Source organism: Epinephelus fuscoguttatus, linkage group LG10, assembly GCF_011397635.1.
Source record: "Epinephelus fuscoguttatus linkage group LG10, E.fuscoguttatus.final_Chr_v1".
Taxonomy (NCBI): Eukaryota; Metazoa; Chordata; class Actinopteri; order Perciformes; family Serranidae; genus Epinephelus; species Epinephelus fuscoguttatus.
Window position 1 is genome coordinate 19,363,610 of NC_064761.1, and position 19,749 is coordinate 19,383,358.

Here is a 19,749-nt window from a genome sequence, read left to right on the forward strand (position 1 = left end):
GGAAACATGCTTAACTACTGTGTACTTTAGCATATATGCAAGGTCACAGATACGCAGAACACATTGCTACTTGCGTATAGATACATATACATTTACACTGAGTTGCCAGTTTATTAGGTACAGCTAAAACTAATGCCGTCTAAAACAACAGTCAGTTTTATTCAAGAGAATATATATTATATTAGAATTGGTTTCACAGGGTTTTACAGGTCTAACATAAAGCTTAGTTCTCCAGCAAGCTAACGTCACACTACTATGACAGAGTGTCCATATAGGGTTTCAGAAAGGCACTGGTGTCAGGCAAGCAATCATATATTAGATGGGGTGGGACTCATCACCCTGGTAACCAAGAAAATGGAGACGAAGCTTGTTCTGCAGCAACTGATCACTGACAATCACTGGTTACTGCTGTTTGATGCAGCGCTGAAGGAGCATCTCCTTAAGCCACTCTCCTCCTGTTCTCTTTGCCTGGTTAGCACGAGCTAGCACAGCAGCAGCTAACAGCCGACACCGAGCCGTTAAACATTCCCAACAAACTCACATGGACACTGAAACAGCTTAACACTCTCTATGTAGTAAACGTTGGGTGTTAGCCGTGCAATGCTAACAGTAAGCCCTGTCACTGCATATACAACTTTCCTGGGCATAGAGCTCACACTCCCGCAGCAGTGATCTCATGATAAACAGAGACAGACTGTAAAACAGAGAGACAGGGAGACACAGCACCTCTCTTTATCCTCTTACAACAACCCAGCTGGCCATTAACATTATAAGACATTGATGTTTTGTTGAGTTAGTTTGAGTTGTGATTTTTTGGGACTGTTTAATGGCATGGTGTTGGATGTTAGCTACTGCTGCAGTTGAGTAGCTCATGCTTACCCGGCAGATGTTTACCAGGTGGATGGCAGCTCTGGAGATGGCTTTAACAGAAAGTCTGATAATCCGGCTAGAGGACAGGATGGTCTGGGATCAGACCAGCACAAAAAGGATTGAATGCAGGTATCGCTTGACTGGAGACATTTGGATACTACTTGGTACCAAGTTGTTTCGGTCGGTATCTTAAAGGTATCGAGTGCTGATTCCTAGGCTTGGGTATAAATAACAAGAAATTGGCTCGCAGACATTGGGTTCCCAGACGTGAGGTCCACAGTTGGACCCTTCTCAAATAATTGCTTGCGTTATTACCAAGATTATCTTCATAGCCTGTTTGCTAGCATTTTATAGTGTAGTGTGTATTATTCTCAGAGGGTCACTGACCTGTGTCCAGCAGCAGCCCCACCACTCCAAAGTTGGAGTGGGAGACACTGTAGTGGAGAGCTGTGTTGCCGTTGCCATCCGTCATGTTGACTACATGCTCCAGCAGCACTGAAGACACCTCCGAGAACGCCATCAGGTAGTCTGAGACCCGTGAAGGCTGAGCCATCTTGGCGCTGGAGATGCGGAACCACTCGAGCTGGACTGTGTGGGTGCTGGAGAGCTGAACATGAGGGTGGGAAGTCATATCATCTCTAAGTATCCATTACACACAGACACAGCATCTGGAGCATATTCATCTCAGCAGGTAGACAATAATAAAGCTGTATTTTACTAGAGTTGGTTACTCACCCACATTTTCTCATAATATGGTGAAATTAAAAACAGCTGTGTAAACAGTGTGTTTTGGCAGAGTCAAACTGTATCTGATGTGTATATTGTCCTAACATTTCACTGAATGTCAAGGGAAGCTTCTTTTAACCATCCGTTGTTAAACTCAACAATGATCCCGCTCCCAGGTCTTTTCTCAGTCTACACACCTGTTATTGTCCCATGAGGCTCCTGTTGTTTATAATTAACGTATGCTGGTGCCTAAAATATCCCTAAAACATCAAATACAGTCGCACAGCTTTCATCAACTTTGAGTAATTACGATTTTGCACTATTTTGAAAAATGAGTAGCTTGATGAAAGAGTAAAGAAGCATGCAGGGACGCACCACTTCCTTACTCTTCAGTGTTTTAACATCATCGTTCAGGTGGTTCTTCAGAATCAGGCACGCTTCACGCATTTTCGAGCTCAGCTCAAACCTGTAAAAAACACAAAAATGTGTCAGTCAGTGTGTTCAATGATCAGATTTGATCTTTGAGGAAAAGGAAACTTTTTTCTTAAAGTGCATTCAGCAGTGTAGCAGCTTGCAAAATGTACTCTTTGGTACTAAGTAACAGCGTACTTCTCTTTCACAGCATCAGATGAATAATTTGTGGCTCTCAGGGTTTCCTCATCAGTGTCACTCTCATCCAGGTTGACGTTTCTTTCCTCCTCTGACGTTTCGTCGTCCAGAGCCACCTCGTCCTCCTCAGTGCTGTCCAAGCACTCGCCTTCTCCACTTTCTCCAGAAGAACTCCCATCCTCCTCCTCCTCTTCTTCCTCCTCCTCCTCTTCTTCTTCTTCACTGGATGTAGATTCATACCTGGGGGAAACACAGATATGTGGTGGAATAAAGTGCAGCTTGGGCTGTTGAAATTTTAGGCACTCTGATGGCTCCTTTTTTCAGTAGGCAACACGATGATTAGTGAGGAAAATGTTTGTTTGCTACTTGTCAAACCTTTAACCTGGTCACAATTGATTCAGTTTGACTACTCGCCAACTGTGTCAAACTGCATCGCCCTACAAGTGTCTGTCAGGTGAGGAATGACAACTTACAGAAAGCTTGACACCTTGTGGGAATTGCACTCTGTCACTGATGCTAGTCCTGTTAGCATAAGTTAGCAATTTTGGTGGACAACTGTACAGTTTAATGTGGAAGTCAGATGGAAAGATATTTTGTTTTATGCGTGCACCTTTTCTGTGCTGCTCTCAGTGAGAAGCTCTGCTCTAGACCGTCTGCCGCTCTTATTTTATTTTTACTGTGGTAAAAAATAATATAAGGTTTCATGTTACCCACCCTCCATTTAGAATACCAACAAACTGCAGGCTCTTCTTGCCAGTGGTGCGATTCTCGCCTGCATTACTCCCATCCTTCCTCTTCATGATTGATTTCAGCATACCTGTTACCGCGAAGGAAGCAGATGGATCAAACATTAGTTCAAACAAAGAGAAACACTCACACATGACGTAAACAAAATCAGTCTGTCACTGGGGGATTGAGCCATCTCTTTAGACTATGACATTTTTGCTTTCTAGTAGAACTGCTTATGAAACCAATTTGTTTTTTCAACAGCTGTGTTCATTTTTCAGTAAATATACTTCATATCTGAGAGGTTATTTCTGTAATTTCTGAATACTGTCAAATAATTTTCAAGGAAAAAATGATGTTATTTCTAACTTATTATGTTAGAAAAAGACATTACAGAGACATACAATCATAATTAATCATGAGTGTGACCTATTGAGTCTTTTATCCAGTGCACACAGGTCAGCTTGTCATGCAATAATGTGAAACTGCCTGCAGGCAAACATAATATTCAGCATAGATGTAAGTGTCCATTAAAAAAATGAAGACTTAATATTTACTTGGTTATAAATGAGATAGTTCTTTGAAGCTAATTCCTATTTTCCCTTTACATTAGTATCAGATTACAGGTGCTGTAGTTGACAAAAACAGACTTGATGGAAGAAACTTTGACCTATGCATACAAACATTTTGGAGACGGAAAATTGGCGACACAGATGGTGAGGTGGAAGCCTGATTGTAAAAATTGTTGAATATGTTTTGGCGCATGCCGTTTTTGGTTTTTGTCTGTACATACATTCTTAGTATGGATCCTAGGCATTGTTTTCTAAATGAGACCCCTGATGTGTCACCCTTCACTGAAGGCAAATACCTTGAAGTTCTCACCTGTCTTGGTGCTGCTGGCTGCAGTCTTCTCTTCTCGATCTTCCTCTTTCTCCTCAGCCATACAGACCACCTCCTCTCCTGGTGAGACCTTGTAATCAGCGATGGTCAACTGTCTCTTCTTTGGGACTGTAACTTTCTGCTCCTCCATCTTTTCCTCAAACAAGATCTCCCACTGGCTCGCAGTGCTGACCACTGCAATGAGAGCTGGTTCTTCTGTCTCTGCTACAGCATCAGTCTGAGTGCCTTGTTCCATCTTAGCTACCTTTAGGCTCTCACCTACACATGCATCGCTTACCTCAGGACGACACAAAACTGCAGCATGCTTTACCGCAGCAGTCAATGTCTCTACATGGGCATTCGTCATGTCTGGTTTTGCAAGAACCCCCTTCTCAAACGTGACTTTGGAGGTTTTCTCCTCCACCTGGGCTTTAAGGAGACCCATGTCTTTGTTTGCCGCACTCAACCTGTCCTCCAGAGCCACAATGGACTCCTGCTGGAATTTAATGGTGTCCTGTAAGGTGTCGATCTCCCGCTGTGCTTCACTGGTCAGCCCAAGTAGTGACTCCATAACCCAAACCTCAGCCTCCTCTGTCTCCACACTGGCCTGTATTCCCTCCTCATGAACCAGAGGGACCTCAGTTTCTGTGCCCCTCTCACAAACATTTACCTCAGTGCCCTCAGAGGCATCTTTCACGCCCTGGCTGTAATAGAAAACAACAGAGTCCATCGGCACATCGTCCCCAACAGCCACTGATTTCTTCTCAACGACAGGAACTTTTTCTGGAGTTTTTATCAAGACTTTCGGTGAAGCTTTTGTAGCTTTCTCGTCCTTACACTCAAATTTCTCAGCCAGCCTTTTCAGCTCCCCAGATTTTGTGAGGGGTTTATGTCCAGGTGAGGTTGGTGCAGCCAGTCGACTGTGGATACTGTGGTCAGACTGAAGGGTCTCTGTGGTTTGGGTAAAAGATTCTGTGGTCTGTTGCTTCTGCTGGGCCTCCTCCATGGCTGCTTTCTTCTCCTGCAGGGCTAACAGGAGCATGTCTTTCTCTGCACGAAGCTTGGCCACCTCTTTCTCAAGTGCAGGAACACCTTTTACCCTCTCTTCCATCTCCTTCAGCTGTTTCAAGGCTGTAGCCATCTGCTCTCTAACCGTCTGCAGCTGGCTGGGTGGGATTGGTGTCATTGTGGTGCCAGCAGCTGGAGTGCTGCGCCCAGAGGTCTGAGGGCTGGGTTTAGTCAGGCTACTCAGCAGAGGCTGGGTGGATGGAGAGGGTAAGCGCTGTTTGGGAGGATCTGTGAGCTGGATGCGCCCCCCGTTCTGGTGCTGGTGGGTTTGTTCCTGCTGAAGCCGCCGGCTGGTTTCCAGAAGAGTCCGTTCCACTCTGGGGTTGCGCTGCGGTGGAGGAGGTGGCACTTTGGCTCCAGCTGACAGGGGAGGAACATTGAGGAGAGTCACGGGGGAAATACAGAGTCCTTCACAGGGTGCTGACCCAAGGCGGTTTCGTGGTGGCGGTGGCGGAGGAGCTCTGCCATCCTCACTGGCCGGGGACGCCAGAGACTCTGTGGATGTCCAGCCACTGGTACGACCACCTACACTCCTCTGAGAGAGTTTGACCCCTCGACCAGAGCGGCGGGAACTGACGGGTGCCCGACGGAGATTGTGCCCACTTTCTATCTCTTCTACATATTTGAGGAAGTCCAGATCCAGCTGGAAACCATATGGAGTCTGGACGGAGTAGGAGCCTGACTGGTCAGCCTCCTCCTGGCTGGGGTAGATGAAAGGAGAGCCCAGATCTGAAGGGAAAAGGACATGTGACCGGACAATATAGCTATGAACTTGAAGGTGGCCTTTGAAGTTTCAACATGAATGAATAAAAGTTCTGCTTATATTCAGTGTTTTTCAACCAAAATGCATAGTGTGGAATCAAGTCTAACAAACACATTAAATGTATTTCTTGTCTCATAAAACACTTGCAAAGTCCATTTTTAAAAATGTTTTACACCTGCATTATTTGGGATAATAAACTACTACTTCTTCTGTGTGCCTTAGGGTGCTTTCAGACCCAGAGTTGTCTTGCTTTGGTCCGAATCAGGGACTAATTTATTTACACAGTTGCGTAATTGCCTAAAGTTGGTTCGTGTTCTCACGGCAGCATTTACAACTGGATCAGATCAAATGCCTGCGCGAGAAAGCTGCTCTTGATTGGTCAGAATTTCCATGCGGGAAAAATCCAGGACATAGACAAAACGCTGAAGAAGAGTACACTTGATAAATCTTGAAAAAAAGATAAATCTGACACTTTCTAATGTCACAATGGAGGGACATTATGGGGGTTGATTTTAGTGTTGGTCATCGTGTACTATATTGCTGTCATTGTTCATTTTAGTCAAACCATACAGTTTGAAAACGAGGCGCGGCTCCAACTAGAAAACAATGTTTTGATGCACTGGATGTGCTGAATGTGCATATTAAGGCAGTACAGGAGGAGGTGCACATTAATAATCCTCCAGGACTGTAACATGCTCATGTTTAACCCAAACAATGTGTAATGTGACTGCAGTTGCTTCGGATCGAGGTCGGAACATGTTCTCACCATAAACGAACCGCACCAAAGTTCATTTGTAACTGGACTGAGACCACCTCTTCAAAAAGGTCTTAGTCCAGTTGTTGTGGTGCGCACCTAAGTGCAATTGTTGTTTTAACACCTGCCAAACGAATCGCACTTAGATTCGAACGAACTTAGATTCGACTTGAGTTCAACCGAACCAAACAGGGCAGGTTTGAAAGCACCCTTAGTGTTAATACAGTATGTCTCATATTCAATTTCAAATATATTTTGTTTCTTGTGGTTTGACAGCACTGTGATTCCATCTGAACCATTTCAATGTGGCGAACTAAACAAAAATTATTTGGCTTATTACAACAATAAATTGAAACACTACCGCATCCTGCAACACCCAAACCACATCTCAAAGTCTAAATATTTACATGTTCAATGTTATAAAAGAACTGGGATATGAGAGACAAAAAACAATAGCATCTTCATGCAGTTCCTTACCAGGCAGCTTTGGGTTAACTTGCACCGACTGAGTCATTTTTCAGGAGTGGGACCTTTCAGCACGCAGCTTCAAATCAACACCTGACTAAAGAAAACACACGGTGACATGAATGCATTTGTCATGACTGCACTTAACAAAGAGGAAGGAAAAGGATCATAGTTCTAAAAACACTGCATAGTAGTTTGGTGAAAACATCGGCACAAGTTCATCACTTGTTACCTTCGGACTGTCAGCATGTGTCAGCCTGTGTTATGAGTTTATATTATTTTGTAAGCATCAAAATCGCATTCTCTAAATGCTCCCATGTTTTTGGTAATAGGAGACACAACAAACAAGTGGCTCCTTGCTCTCACTTTGATGGCAGACACAGATGCTTCTTTATAGGAGTTGTAAACGTACTACAAAGTGCAAAAGTGCCTCAACAAGTTTATGAGTTTTCTTTTGGCTCCTTAGCACGTGTGACTGAATTCAAAAGAAGGTGAATTCCTTTCCTTTCCTTTCCTTTCCTTTCCTTTAAGAGATAAAGTGGGTTGGTTAAATGGACTGTTTGCTTTTCCTCTTTACAGTTGTTGAAAGATGTTGAGCCTGACATCATCTGTACCTCTGTATGTGAGTGTGTGCGTCTTCAGCTTTCAAGCTTTTGACCTCTTTACTAGAAGCTGCTTGAGCTTTCAGAAGATCTCTGCAGTAGACTTTCTTAACTATAAGAGACGTTTTGAGTCACTAAGAGTGCAAGATGCGTGCCTGGAATTCATATCGACATTTGTGTGCGAGTGTGTTATGTAGAGAAACTTCTGGCACTCACACTGAAGTTGGCGGTCAGGGAAAACACCTCAGAACAAAGTCAAGAACAAAGAGTTGAACAGTGTCCAAAAACCACAAGACAGCTGCTACATTAATGACAGTGTCACACCATCCATCTGTACTGAGAAACCACAGGATTCTTCTCACATACATACTGCCGCAGTGGGAAATCCAACATTCTGTTTGTCTCATGTGTCTGAATAAATACATTGTATGCCCAAAGAAACTAAAGGGCCCTGAAACACCAAGCCAACAGTCGGCTGTCAGGCCGTCAGTAACGGTCTGTCACCCTTGTTTTTGTGGTGTGCCCACACCATTGGCAGTAGTTGGCCCTTGTTGGCTTTTTTAGCTGATTTAGCATTTGTGTAGACATCAGATATGACAGAGCCCGTTGACAAATTAAGTCACTCTGATTGGCAGTTCAGCTCAGCGCACGTGAGGAGAAACGGAAGTGAGCAAACAACTAAAGTCAAGTTTTATTAGCGAACAGTAAATATCCTCTATTCTGTCAACATCAGGTTGTGATGTTAATGTGCTAACTGGCTATCGTCTTGATTCCATCCTGTCAATCTTCTGGTTGCACTTTTTGAATGATGAATACAGACTAACGCCACCTGCTGGTATCAAGAGTTATTTCCTCTCACACAGTCGTAGAACGTGTATACTTGTTGTCATCATTGGCTGTAGTATTTGCGGTGTCTTGTTCAAGTGCAACTTTTTGGCCGAGACACCGGATATTATGCAACACAACAGTCAGCCTTTGTTGTCACTAGTTGATGCCAGTTTGGTGTGTCTGGGCCTTAAACTACGTTGTAAAACAATGCAAAACAACAACTCATATGTTGAAGAGTTTTAAACAGTTAGGTTGTAATGCATGTGTTTTTTATTACAATTCATCAAGAATTTTCTCAGTTTTTGGATTCTTCGTTCACCATGGAGGCATGTGAGAAAAACAAAGTTTTCTTCACATATTCAAGTTAACACGGTGAGTAATTGATATGCAAATAGTCAATATCTGGGTTAAGTATTCCTTTTAGAGACAAATGTGATCTGTTCAAAATGTCTCAATAGAATCAACAATGCTCTTCAGTTTGATCCAAACAAACAAACTGTGCTTCAGGAAAAGAGCAGAGAGAGCTCAGAACGCCAAGTTGAAAACTGCATTTAACTGAACACTGTCTGGATAATTGTATACCCATTACAGAGAAAAGATGGAAACGTTGACTGTAATATGACACACACAATATAACTTAACACAGTAAAATGAATGCTGTTATGTTGCAGATAAGGTTACCTCTCTCAGCCGCTCAGTAAGTGATTCATGCAGCTGGAGTTCAGGCTGGTTCCCTTCTTCCTGCCACACTCAGCCCTGGGAAAGAGAAAACACCCACCATCAGATCTCACACATCAACAGCAGTGTACAGCACATTATTATTCATATTATACAGACATGTGACAAAATAAATAACAACCCTGAATATAAATAGGAGACCAGCATAATGGATGCAGATACTTATACAAGAATATATGCCAACAAGCACTGAAGCTGCTCAGGAGGATTGTGGCGGCCCAACACCTTCCAACAATGTACATGTCACAGTTTGTCACCTATGTGTCAATAGTGCACAGATTGGGCTGCACCGAATCGTTGGCTCCAAAGCTTCATTTGTAATGTTGGCATCGTATTCTAAAGCAACATTCAGATGGTGCATGTCTGTTCATTCTGTTTAAGCTCGACATTTACGCACAGCTCCAGATAAACATAAAATAAAATGGTAAATGCACTTGTATAGCACTTTTCTAGTCTTCTGACCACTTACTGGCTCCAACACATTCACACACTAGTGGCCGAGGCTACCATACATAGTGCCACCTGACTCAATACATCAGTTTATTACCCCAAAAGTCTTTCAAGCTGTTGCTCACCAGGAAGTGTGTTATTTTTCTATCTTTTGCAGAAATACATACATTTTTTTTTAAAATTTTATTTAAGAAATGATGAGAAACATCTCTAGGATGTGCAGCGTGAAGAGAGAAGAAGTCAGAGAAGCTAGAATAAACGGCAAGAATGAAAAAGCATTAACACTGGACAACAGGATGGTAGTGTAAACTCTGACATGATGTGCGTCCACCTGCACTGCCACACACCTCACCATCACAGGTGTGCAGGTTTACTAAGTAAATTATAGAGTTGCTGTCCATGTGGGTCGTGTAAAGCCGATGTTTTTTGGGTGTAAAACTTTTAAAACAGAGAGACAAAGATTCATGCAGCAGAAAAACAGATACACTGTGTCTTTAAAACACGTACAGTCTCAGATACTGTTACATGTACCCCCGACCCCCCTCCATACACTCAAACATACGTGCAGTCATTCATTTTGTTTCAAACACACACACAGATGTGTTTTCCAGCAGCCTCAGGCACATTCCTAACACATGCTGTTGCAACACGCCGGTCGTCCTTCTAGCTGACTGACTACTGATAACCTATAAACACACACACACACACACACACACACACACACATCACCTGTCAGCTCAGACTGCGGCAGACAGACAGTTTATTGTTAAAGTAAAGACCAGAACATTTAGACAGACAGAGGACTAATTACCACAGGTTATATGATGGAGTTATTCTGGACAATAGCTGAGTTTTAACACTCGGTGAAAAGGAACAAGACTTTTCTCTCACTGATAACGATGTTTCTGCTCAGCATCAGCCGCCGCTCTGTTTCTCCTCAGTGTTTGTCCGTTTCTGACTCTCAGGTCAAAACACGGTGAACGTGATGCTGCAGCAGTCGAGCCAATCACACACAAGTTATACAAAAGAGGTTTTCAAAGATGTGGTCTGACCTTGTTGGCTTACTTTGGTCTGAACCAGAGGGAGGAGGTAGTTTACTGTAGTTTGAGTTTGTTTAGGATCAAACACGAGCTAACCAGAGCTTATAAACAAGTCACATGACTCAAAGGTGGTTAGTTTATTGGGCAATTTTAGCGGCATGTAATCCTGTCTGGATGGATTTAGAAGAGGTTTAGATGTTGAAACAAATCTGGCTTCAGTTGATGAAACTTAAGCTCCTTCTCTGCACTCTTGTTCCACATATATCATCAGATGTGTTTTAGTGACATCTGCAATACAGTTGGATTACACTGCTATTTATATTAAAAAAAGGTACAGTATGTCTTTTTTGATGTCTTACTAAAGCAGGATCCTATCAGACTGAACTTGTTCCAGTTCAGCTGCAACACGGTTTGTATCAATGACAACAAACTATGTATCTTTAAAGATAAAACAAAGAGCACATAAACTCCTGGCGAGGTTTTGCTCTAACATCATCATTATTGGCTCACAGAAATGCACACAGCGCCATGTTTTCTATGCAATAATAATGATGACTGTATGCAGGCACTACGTCATTCATAGTTTGATAACGACCCCAAATTTAACATTGCAAACTAATGCCAAATACATATGATGATGAGTTTTACTCAGACATACTGCAGACTGTCAGAGCTCTAACAAGTATTAAATGCATCTCTATACCACTAATTTATTTATCTTTATTAACCAAAGTTCAGGTGACATTTTTAAACCAGGATAAATGTCTCATAAGATCAAAAAGCTGGACAAAGATGTAAATTTTGAGCTTTTTCCACTACAGGAACTTAACAAGCGGTAACTTGGCGTACAGCCATCGCCACGGGTTCTGCTTCTCTTTCCACTAATGTTATTTTTCTATTATTTCTGGAGATAAATTTCATCACTGCTCAAGATGTGGTACTAAATCCAAACACTGCCATCAATAAAGCAGGATGTGTGTGTGTGTCAATGTACAGATGACACAACAACACAGTGGAAACACATAGTGGAATGAAAGCTTTACAGGTTACAAGTCATTCAAAAGACCCTTTAATATGCCAACTGAGTCCATGAGTATACAAGTATTGTATTTTAAGGCTGAGTTTAACCGCACCAAACTGATGACATCTACACCATTATTATCATGAAATATTATCTTGGCATGTCACAATACCAGAGATTTAGAAGTCAATAACGATAGCAGTGAAATTCCACAATTCTCAACAGCAAATTTACAACAGTAAAAACAAAACTATAAATCCTGCTTAAACATGCACTCCTTTATTAAAAACATTTAAATTTCATGCATTCCTGATGAGCCGTCTGGAAAACAAAGTACTAGTCTCTGTGGGTTCATGAGATTTTGTGGGCAAACAAGCCTCAATTTTTATATAGCTGACAGTACGTTAACACATCTCTCCATTGTTGTTATTCAGCACATGTACATGTGAGATATGACAGTTGGTCTTTGTGTTAGGCTATTTGTCCCGCCCCTCCTTCACTGCGATTGGACGGATGGTGTCAAAGTGACAAGCGCACTGTTAACCTAAAGAACACTTCCATCTCTGCAGTGTTTCACTTTATTGTTAAGCTATTTGACTGAAAGCAAATATACCATAAACTAAACAATCAAGTGAAACACTGCACAGATGTAAGTGTGCGGAAATCTTTTTCTACCAGTTTGAACTTACTGATGTTTCCAGCACCTTGCCAAGACCAAGGCGGGTGGAGCAGTGGTTGTTCTGCATCAACTCTCTGTGACCAGGGGGGAAAAAAAACACCAAACATGCAGTGCTCAGTGAAGAACAGACGCTCAGCACCTCGTCACACTGCTGGCGTTTGTATCATAATGTAAAGGCTAAGCTGTCGCTGCAGCTGCACTTCTGACTATGTTCAACGTGTTGTTGTTCTTCCTGGTAAGTGTTCTTTTTTTGGCACTAAACAGCTGACTAGAACATTTGTAGGTGTTTATGTTGCCTCTTCAGGTCTGTAAGAATCTCATTTCCAGTGCCGTCAGTGCTGCAGAAAAAATGAGTGCTGTCACGTTTTCAGAATCATCAGTTCTCATGTCATCCCTAAAAGTGTTTTAAACTTTTCTTAAGTGTCCAAAAACACAATTATGCACTTTAAAGTCTCAATCAGTCGTCCACAGCAGCAAACAAAAAACACGAAGGGCGACCAAAAAGATGGCTGCCTCTCTTAGGGGCTGAGAAGTACTCATTTCTGTGGAGCATTATTCATAAAACTGGATTGCACAATGTGTTGTTAAGTTAATTAGATTGTTGAGTAAACAAAATCAACCCCCAACAGTCAAGTCTTTCCTCCTCCCCACATCTATTTTCTTTATTCTCCCATTCATCATTATCCTTTTCCTCTTCCAGTCATCAGTTTCCCTCATTTAAACATTCTTTTTTCTTTCTCAGCTTCTCCTCATCTCTACCCTCCTCTAATCACATGACTCACTTCTCCTCCGACCCTCTTCTTTTCTCACCCACCACACACACACACACACACACACACACACACACACACACACACACACTCTCCTCTCAAGTGTTGCTGTTTTTCTCCCTGATTTGATGACAGGCAGCAAATTACAGACTTCAGGGAGAAGCTGCATTCCTTCTCTCTGCACCCCCCGAATCCTGACCAGCTGAGAGCCACGCTGTCGAGTCTCTCTCACACACACACACACACACACACACACACACACACACACACACCACTGAGTGCCAATGCACATAATGACACTTGCAAGCCAAAAACAAAATAACAAAAATGCACCAGAAACACATGTACGTGAGGGCACATACCAACAGAAACACAGTGCATATATTCACACAGACAGCCAAAACACACACACACACACACACACACACACACAGTCACATGATGCAGTCAGACAAAAACGATGTTCACGGCTACAAATTTCAGCGAACACACTGCGGTCATACTACCTTAATTTAGTAAAGTCTTCCCTGTGTTCCTATTGTGAACAGATAAAGCTCATTGTTCTTCAGACTCACTAAAAACAGCCTGAGACGTCTGTATTTCCATGGCGATAAATTATGTTACATTCTTCAGTTTTCACACAGCAATCAGCTTTAAACTGTGGCAGCTCATAATCAACACTACAGCCACATTTCTCCACACTGCAGCCACACAATAATCTTCGCTATCTGCCAGCACTATCAGCAGCTAAAAGTGTTAACTAAAGCGAGGGTGTGTTCACTGTGATCCAAGAAGGCTCTACATCTATTTTCATCTGTTGAAGGATGAGTGCGGTGTTATTTTATGCTTCCAAAATGTCCAGGAAGTTTCCTGAAAAGATTGCTGCAGAGAAAACAGAGACAGTGTTCAAGTGGCACAATCCTAATTATTTTCCTTTTAATTAGTGCACAGCAAGTCAGCTGCACACGTAAATGAATTAAAAGATCAATGACTGCATATTTCCTTGGCTTGCCTTTTGAGAACATTTCTATTTTCTTTATAACTTGTGGCCAATTAAATTATTAGGAAATTACAAACGCCTAAAGTGAAGCACTATCTTGCTGTTATTGTACTCACCAACATCCTTGCTGAGGTCTTGCAAACACAACCATGTCCAATGGGCAGTCAGATGATTTTACGGGTTGTAAACAAGCCAACAGTTAACCAAATTATCTGAAACACTTGATCTGGAGGTTTAATACAAAGCGACACAGGAAATGTCAGTAACGTGCAGGAAAACGAAGCATGCACGACTACACAAGTGTGGTAAATTTCAATCTAAGAACTGTGAAAGATGTTTAGATCATGTTAGATTGTATGAGTGTTCATGTTCTTTATTGTGTGTGCAGATCTCAACAGTCAACTTTAGTGAGCATAGTTCCATTATCCCTGATAGAAATTAATACTAAAATGAGACCAAAGTGGATCAGACTTCAAGCAGTTGGGATACAACAAGCAGAAGTAGAAGTAACACACACCTTATGTCTATAAACATAACTTAAATTTGTACTTAAGTGAGCAAAAACATTTCCTAAAAATGTCAAACACAGAACACTCTGTTGTTGGTACAGTTTTTCCCCCTCGGCTTCAGTAGGAACATGTGACGAGTGGAGAAGTACCACAAGCGGACTCACGGAGCAGAGAATATCGAGCTGTCCTGCGTTAAAGAAGAGGAAATGTCGTGCTGGTTCGAGGCTTTGGAGCCATGTTCTGAAACGGTGACCTCATTCCCACCGCCACCACCACCACCCTTTTTCCCCAAGAAGAGAAGTCAATCTGACAGACGAGGAGGGAGTGAAAGCCGACATCCTCTCTCAGTGACAGCAACTTGTACCGTCCTGCTGCTTTACATGACAAAAAAGCCATTCAGAATTCCGCACATACAAACACACACATGCACACACATAGCAACAGAGACAGAGCACAAATACAGGCCTCCACCCTGTATGACACACCAGGATTAATTTACATGATTCACTGATTTCATTTTCAGTTTGACACAAAATGTCAAATCTTATCCTGAAACTAACCACTGTTCATTTTTTGGATGAATAATGGATATAATCATTCCAGCTGCTGATTTGAACTGTATTTAACCAAAGTAAATTGAATATTGGGTATTTAACTGTTTTTTGGTCAAAACAAGCATTTTTCTGACAATTCATAAACTAAACCAATCAAATATAAGAAATATTCAATTCAAATCAACAACAAAACTTATCATCAGTTGCAGCCATAAACAATTTACTGATAATAATAGCATCTAATTTCTTTAATTTAACTGTAATGCTTTTTGTTCCTTTAATCCAGTCTCACCTGAAGATCCATTTAGATTTTGAACCTGACCCATAACCTTGACCTTCATCAGCAGAAGAGCAGCTACTAGATGGACTGTTGAGTTGGAATATTCCATTTGATCAAGAACAAACTCTGAACCTCGACTTTGAAGCTGACATGGACAAGAAGTGGTCAGAAAAATGGAAATGGGAACATCTGTGATTCCTCAGCTGCTGACAAAAATCATGTGATGTGATCAAACGCTGCAGAACAGCTCCTAAATAGACGCTGAGGTCAGAATGTTCTGCAGCTGCTGTGTCCAAAATCAAGCATGAAGTCTGAAGCTCGACTTATTTGTTGCTTTCTGAAACAGGAAACATCTTGATGCAAATGTGTGTTTTAAAAAATCTTAAACTCTCATTCCAGATCATCCTAAACTTAAATCTATCCTTGTGAGGACATTTAGGCCTAACATACATTGAACACAAGCAAACACACACACACACACACACACACACGAGGGCCTCTCTGCTGCTGGGATAAATCTGCAGTTTCCTGAAGGGAAGCCCACTACTCCCCTAATAAATCCCCCCTCATCACCACACACACACATAACCCCTCCGTGCCCCTGTGGGAGACCTCCCATTGTCTCTCAGTAGGAACTGGTGGGGGGAGGGAGGAGGGGTTCTGCCAGGAAACCCATCAGGCCGTCCTGAAAGCTGCTTCCTGAAGGCAGCAGGAAAACACCGGCGAGAAGACAAGCAAAAGCTGAGAGCTGAACAAATAGAGCCAGTGTGACACGAACACACACACACACACACACACACACACACACACAAACACACACACTGCGGCATCCTGCAGCCAACAACAGCACGCAGGCCGACATCACATGATGCATCACATGGAGGTTAGATAACATGTTATCACTTTTGGCTGAGGACTCAAGTGTTTGTGTCACACAATAACACACGCTCACCTCTTGCTATACATACAGTATACACAAACACACACACACACACACACACACACACACACACACACACACACACAGCGTTCTGCCACTTCCTGTCTGCCATCTCTCAACATATAGATGTACACTGAGTCTACATCTGTCATATGAAATGTGCTATATAAATCAACTTGGCATAAATCACACACTGACGTCACGTCCTTAACATCTTGTGTGTCCTGCTGTATCCAGATAAAAAAGAAAATCAATTTTTTTTCCACAATCAGGTTGACTTCAAACATCACATGCGTCCTGCCTCCCCTCCCTCTTCCTTCCAGATTCTCCAGCAAACACAATCAGGCACATTCAGCCTCCACAATGAGGCTTTATGCCCATTTGGTGGCAATGCTGTTTTCAAGAAGTTTTGTGAGGCCTCCTTGTTTTCTCCACAACCACCAGACCCCCCTCTACACTCCCCGCCTTTTCCCCGACTGTGTCCAGGTTCAAAATGTCACATAATGAATTCAATAAAGTCGCTGGGGAAGTCAAAGACATGATGAGAGAGTGAACTTGAGCAGAGAGCTGAAGGCTTGCACAGTGGATCTGAAGATGCTGAGAAGCAGCTGCTCTGACTTTAAGTGTTCACATGAAGCGTCTCATGGAGGATAAAGGGAGGTGACTGTGAATGAATGCTGACATCCACTGATTTAATACTGCGCCTCCTTCTATGTCAGATCTAATTTGATGTATAACATGATGAAAGAGTTGCAATCTTTTTCTACTTTAATTGGTGATTTTCATAATTGCATTTCATTTCACTTTAATTCATTCAGTCTAACATGTCAGCCTGTTTCTTTTTGTTTTGCCCTCACCAGCACTGTCACTGTCAAATATGCAGATTTAAGAGTTGTTATTTTCTGTGATTGTTGCTCCAACTGGCTGAAACAGCTGGTTTTCTCACTATAATTCAGATCTATTTGGATCACAGAGCAGATCAGAGATGTGGGCAGGGATTCAGAGGTCTGGGACCAGGCTTTGATCACTTATGTTTCCCCAAAAAACTCTTTCACCGTCAACATGTGTTTAGACCAGGTCTAATTTTGACACCCAATTTGGGATGTTTCTGGTCTGTAGCAACAGCCTCACTGCACTTTAATTTGGTCGACTAAATCTCAGGACATATTTGACTAAGATTCATTTTAATTTTGTAACTTTTAGGCATTTTGGTCAAATAATCGACATGCAGAAAACTATCGAATAACCTGCAAGCAAATGTGGCCAATGACAGCAGTGTCAGCTCAGGCTACCTCAGCTCCTGCAGCACACCTGAAGCTTTGTCCATTTCATGTTCTATGTTTATTGATTGAACTTGAAGGATAGGTTTTGAGTCTGTGTTAATACAATACTCACCATACTGTATCTACATTGAAATGGGTATTGATTGCTTAGATAGTCTTTATTCTGAGTAAAACATGTTCCAATTTGAGGCTTCAGCAGTCTGAATTTGTCAAATCATGTCGGTATCCTCCAAAGCTGCAGTCTTTTTGACTTTGAAATTTGACTGTGTGTTCCTGTCTCTCACTGCAGCTCAGCAAAGAAGCACAAAGTTTCAAATTAACACTATAAAAGGAAAGAAACTTTGGAAATGTCCTATAAAAATGACTTACAATTAGAGTCTCTTAGTCAGTTTCTGCATCTGCCGGTAAAATTGTGGGTTTTGATCCAGTTAGGTTTCAAACATGGATGACCACAGAACCAAAAGATCTGAGTGGACATGAATGAATTGTGGGGATGGCAACATTGAGTGTCTCTCTCTCTCTGGAAATATAATGCTGTTAGCATTGGTTTGCAGCCTAGAGAGCTGCCACTTAGTCAGCTGAGACTGAGGCAGTCCCATGGCTGAAGGCTGGCTGCCCCTCCCTGAAACAAAGCAGTGCTCACAAATCGAGTTTTCCCCAATTAGCCAGTTTCCAGCTCTGATGTCACGTTGCATTTTGGACCAAACACACCTTGTTTTCCCTCCATGGTGAGATAAACACTCCAGGCCTGTTTCCCCAAACATTAGACTGAAGCTTTGTGGAGGCTGCTTTTTAAATGCATACTTAGTTTTCCATCTGAACTGCACAAATTTGTCTTTTTCTCTCATTTCCTTTCTTTCTCTAATAATTTCAGGTCTTTGTGTTTTCTAGCCAAGCCAATAACTCAAATAAACCAGCTTTAAGCATCTCTAAAAGCCTCTCTGAGTTGACCTACATATCAGGTCCACAGATTTGTGTTTAAGACTCTGACCCATTTGTCTCTTTCACAACAGTAGCAACTGGAGCCTCCAGATGTTTGATTCTCATAACTGCAGAACAGCACCAGATGTCAGCAGCTTTCTGCCCAGAAACAACTGAAATATGTGTCCGTTATCGTGCTGTTTCCTCCACCGGTGAAAATTATACCAGTTCAGCATCTCTTTGATGGAGAGTGTCAGGGTAATGACAAGGCACTGGCATCGTCTTTGAAATGTTTCACAAAAGCTCCTGTGAACACACCATCATCACCATGGAGCTGCTCCTGTGGAAAGTACATGTTTGTGGGCTCTAATTCAGTTTTCCATCAAGCACTGATTCAGTTAGCTTGTCAGTTTCAGGCCGCTCATTACTTCTGAGAGGCGATCTGATGTCCACTGGGCATTATGTAACTTAATTAAACATATCGATGCCATGCAGTCAATGCAGAGACCATCTGCAGAGTGATGTCATCTGAACTGCAAAGGGGACTCATTCATTCATTCATCTTCTAACTGCTTCATCCTCTTGAGGGTCGCGGGGGGGCTGGAGCCTATCCCAGCTGACATCGGGCGAGAGGCAGGGTACACCCTGGACAGGTCGCCAGACTATCGCAGGGCTGACACATGGAGACAAACAACCATTCACGCTCACATTCACACCTACGGACAATTTAGAGTTATCAATTAACCTAGTCCCCAATCTGCATGTCTTTGGACTGTGGGAGGAAGCCGGAGTGCCTGGAGAGAACCCACGCTGACACGGGGAGAACATGCAAACTCCGCACAGAAGGGCTCCCACGCCCGGGATCGAACTGGCAACCCTCTTGCTCTGAGGCGAGAGTGCTAACCACCACACCACTGCGACCCGTCGGAGGCCGAGCGGTTCAGCCAGTTTACGATCTGTATTTTCTAAACATCAGACTAGAAAGAGGAGTTGGCTCAGACTCAAAGAGGCAGATTTAGCTGAATCAGAAAGGTTTTGTTGCGCTGCCACTGGGGGCGGGATGAGACAACTGACTGATGATTTATGATGGGTTTGGAATTTACTGCGTAATATATCTCAGAGATAACCACGGCCAAATCAAACCCAATTTCAAGAATGTACAAAAAGTTAAAAGACAGATATTTCGAATTTGGATGGAAACAGATTTCTAATTGTTTTACATGTTTAATATTATGTACATAAGACCCTAAATTACATAGTTAGAAGGATATTGT

At 42.4% G+C, this 19,749-nt stretch overlaps 1 protein-coding gene across 5 annotated transcripts in view; it reads right to left on the bottom strand.

Moving 5' to 3' along the window:
- kank3 (KN motif and ankyrin repeat domains 3) overlaps positions 1-19,749 on the bottom strand; it is a 40,196-nt gene that overhangs the window by 9,346 nt on the left and 11,101 nt on the right. For 2 of the 5 annotated variants that reach the window (XM_049587475.1, XM_049587474.1), the window contains exons 2-8: positions 8,972-9,046; positions 6,873-6,953; positions 3,814-5,607; positions 2,920-3,022; positions 2,206-2,445; positions 1,972-2,062; positions 1,258-1,477 (exon numbers count right to left, since the gene is read on the bottom strand). In XM_049587475.1, coding sequence (XP_049443432.1) covers positions 1,258-1,477; positions 1,972-2,062; positions 2,206-2,445; positions 2,920-3,022; positions 3,814-5,607; positions 6,873-6,909 — 2,485 coding nt within the window. In that variant the 5' untranslated portion in view covers positions 6,910-6,953; positions 8,972-9,046. Of the gene's footprint in view, positions 1-1,257; positions 1,478-1,971; positions 2,063-2,205; positions 2,446-2,919; positions 3,023-3,813; positions 5,608-6,872; positions 6,958-8,971; positions 9,047-14,104; positions 14,126-19,749 lie in introns of those variants that run through there. The other 3 variants (XM_049587471.1, XM_049587472.1, XM_049587473.1) reach the window with 2 other exon arrangements.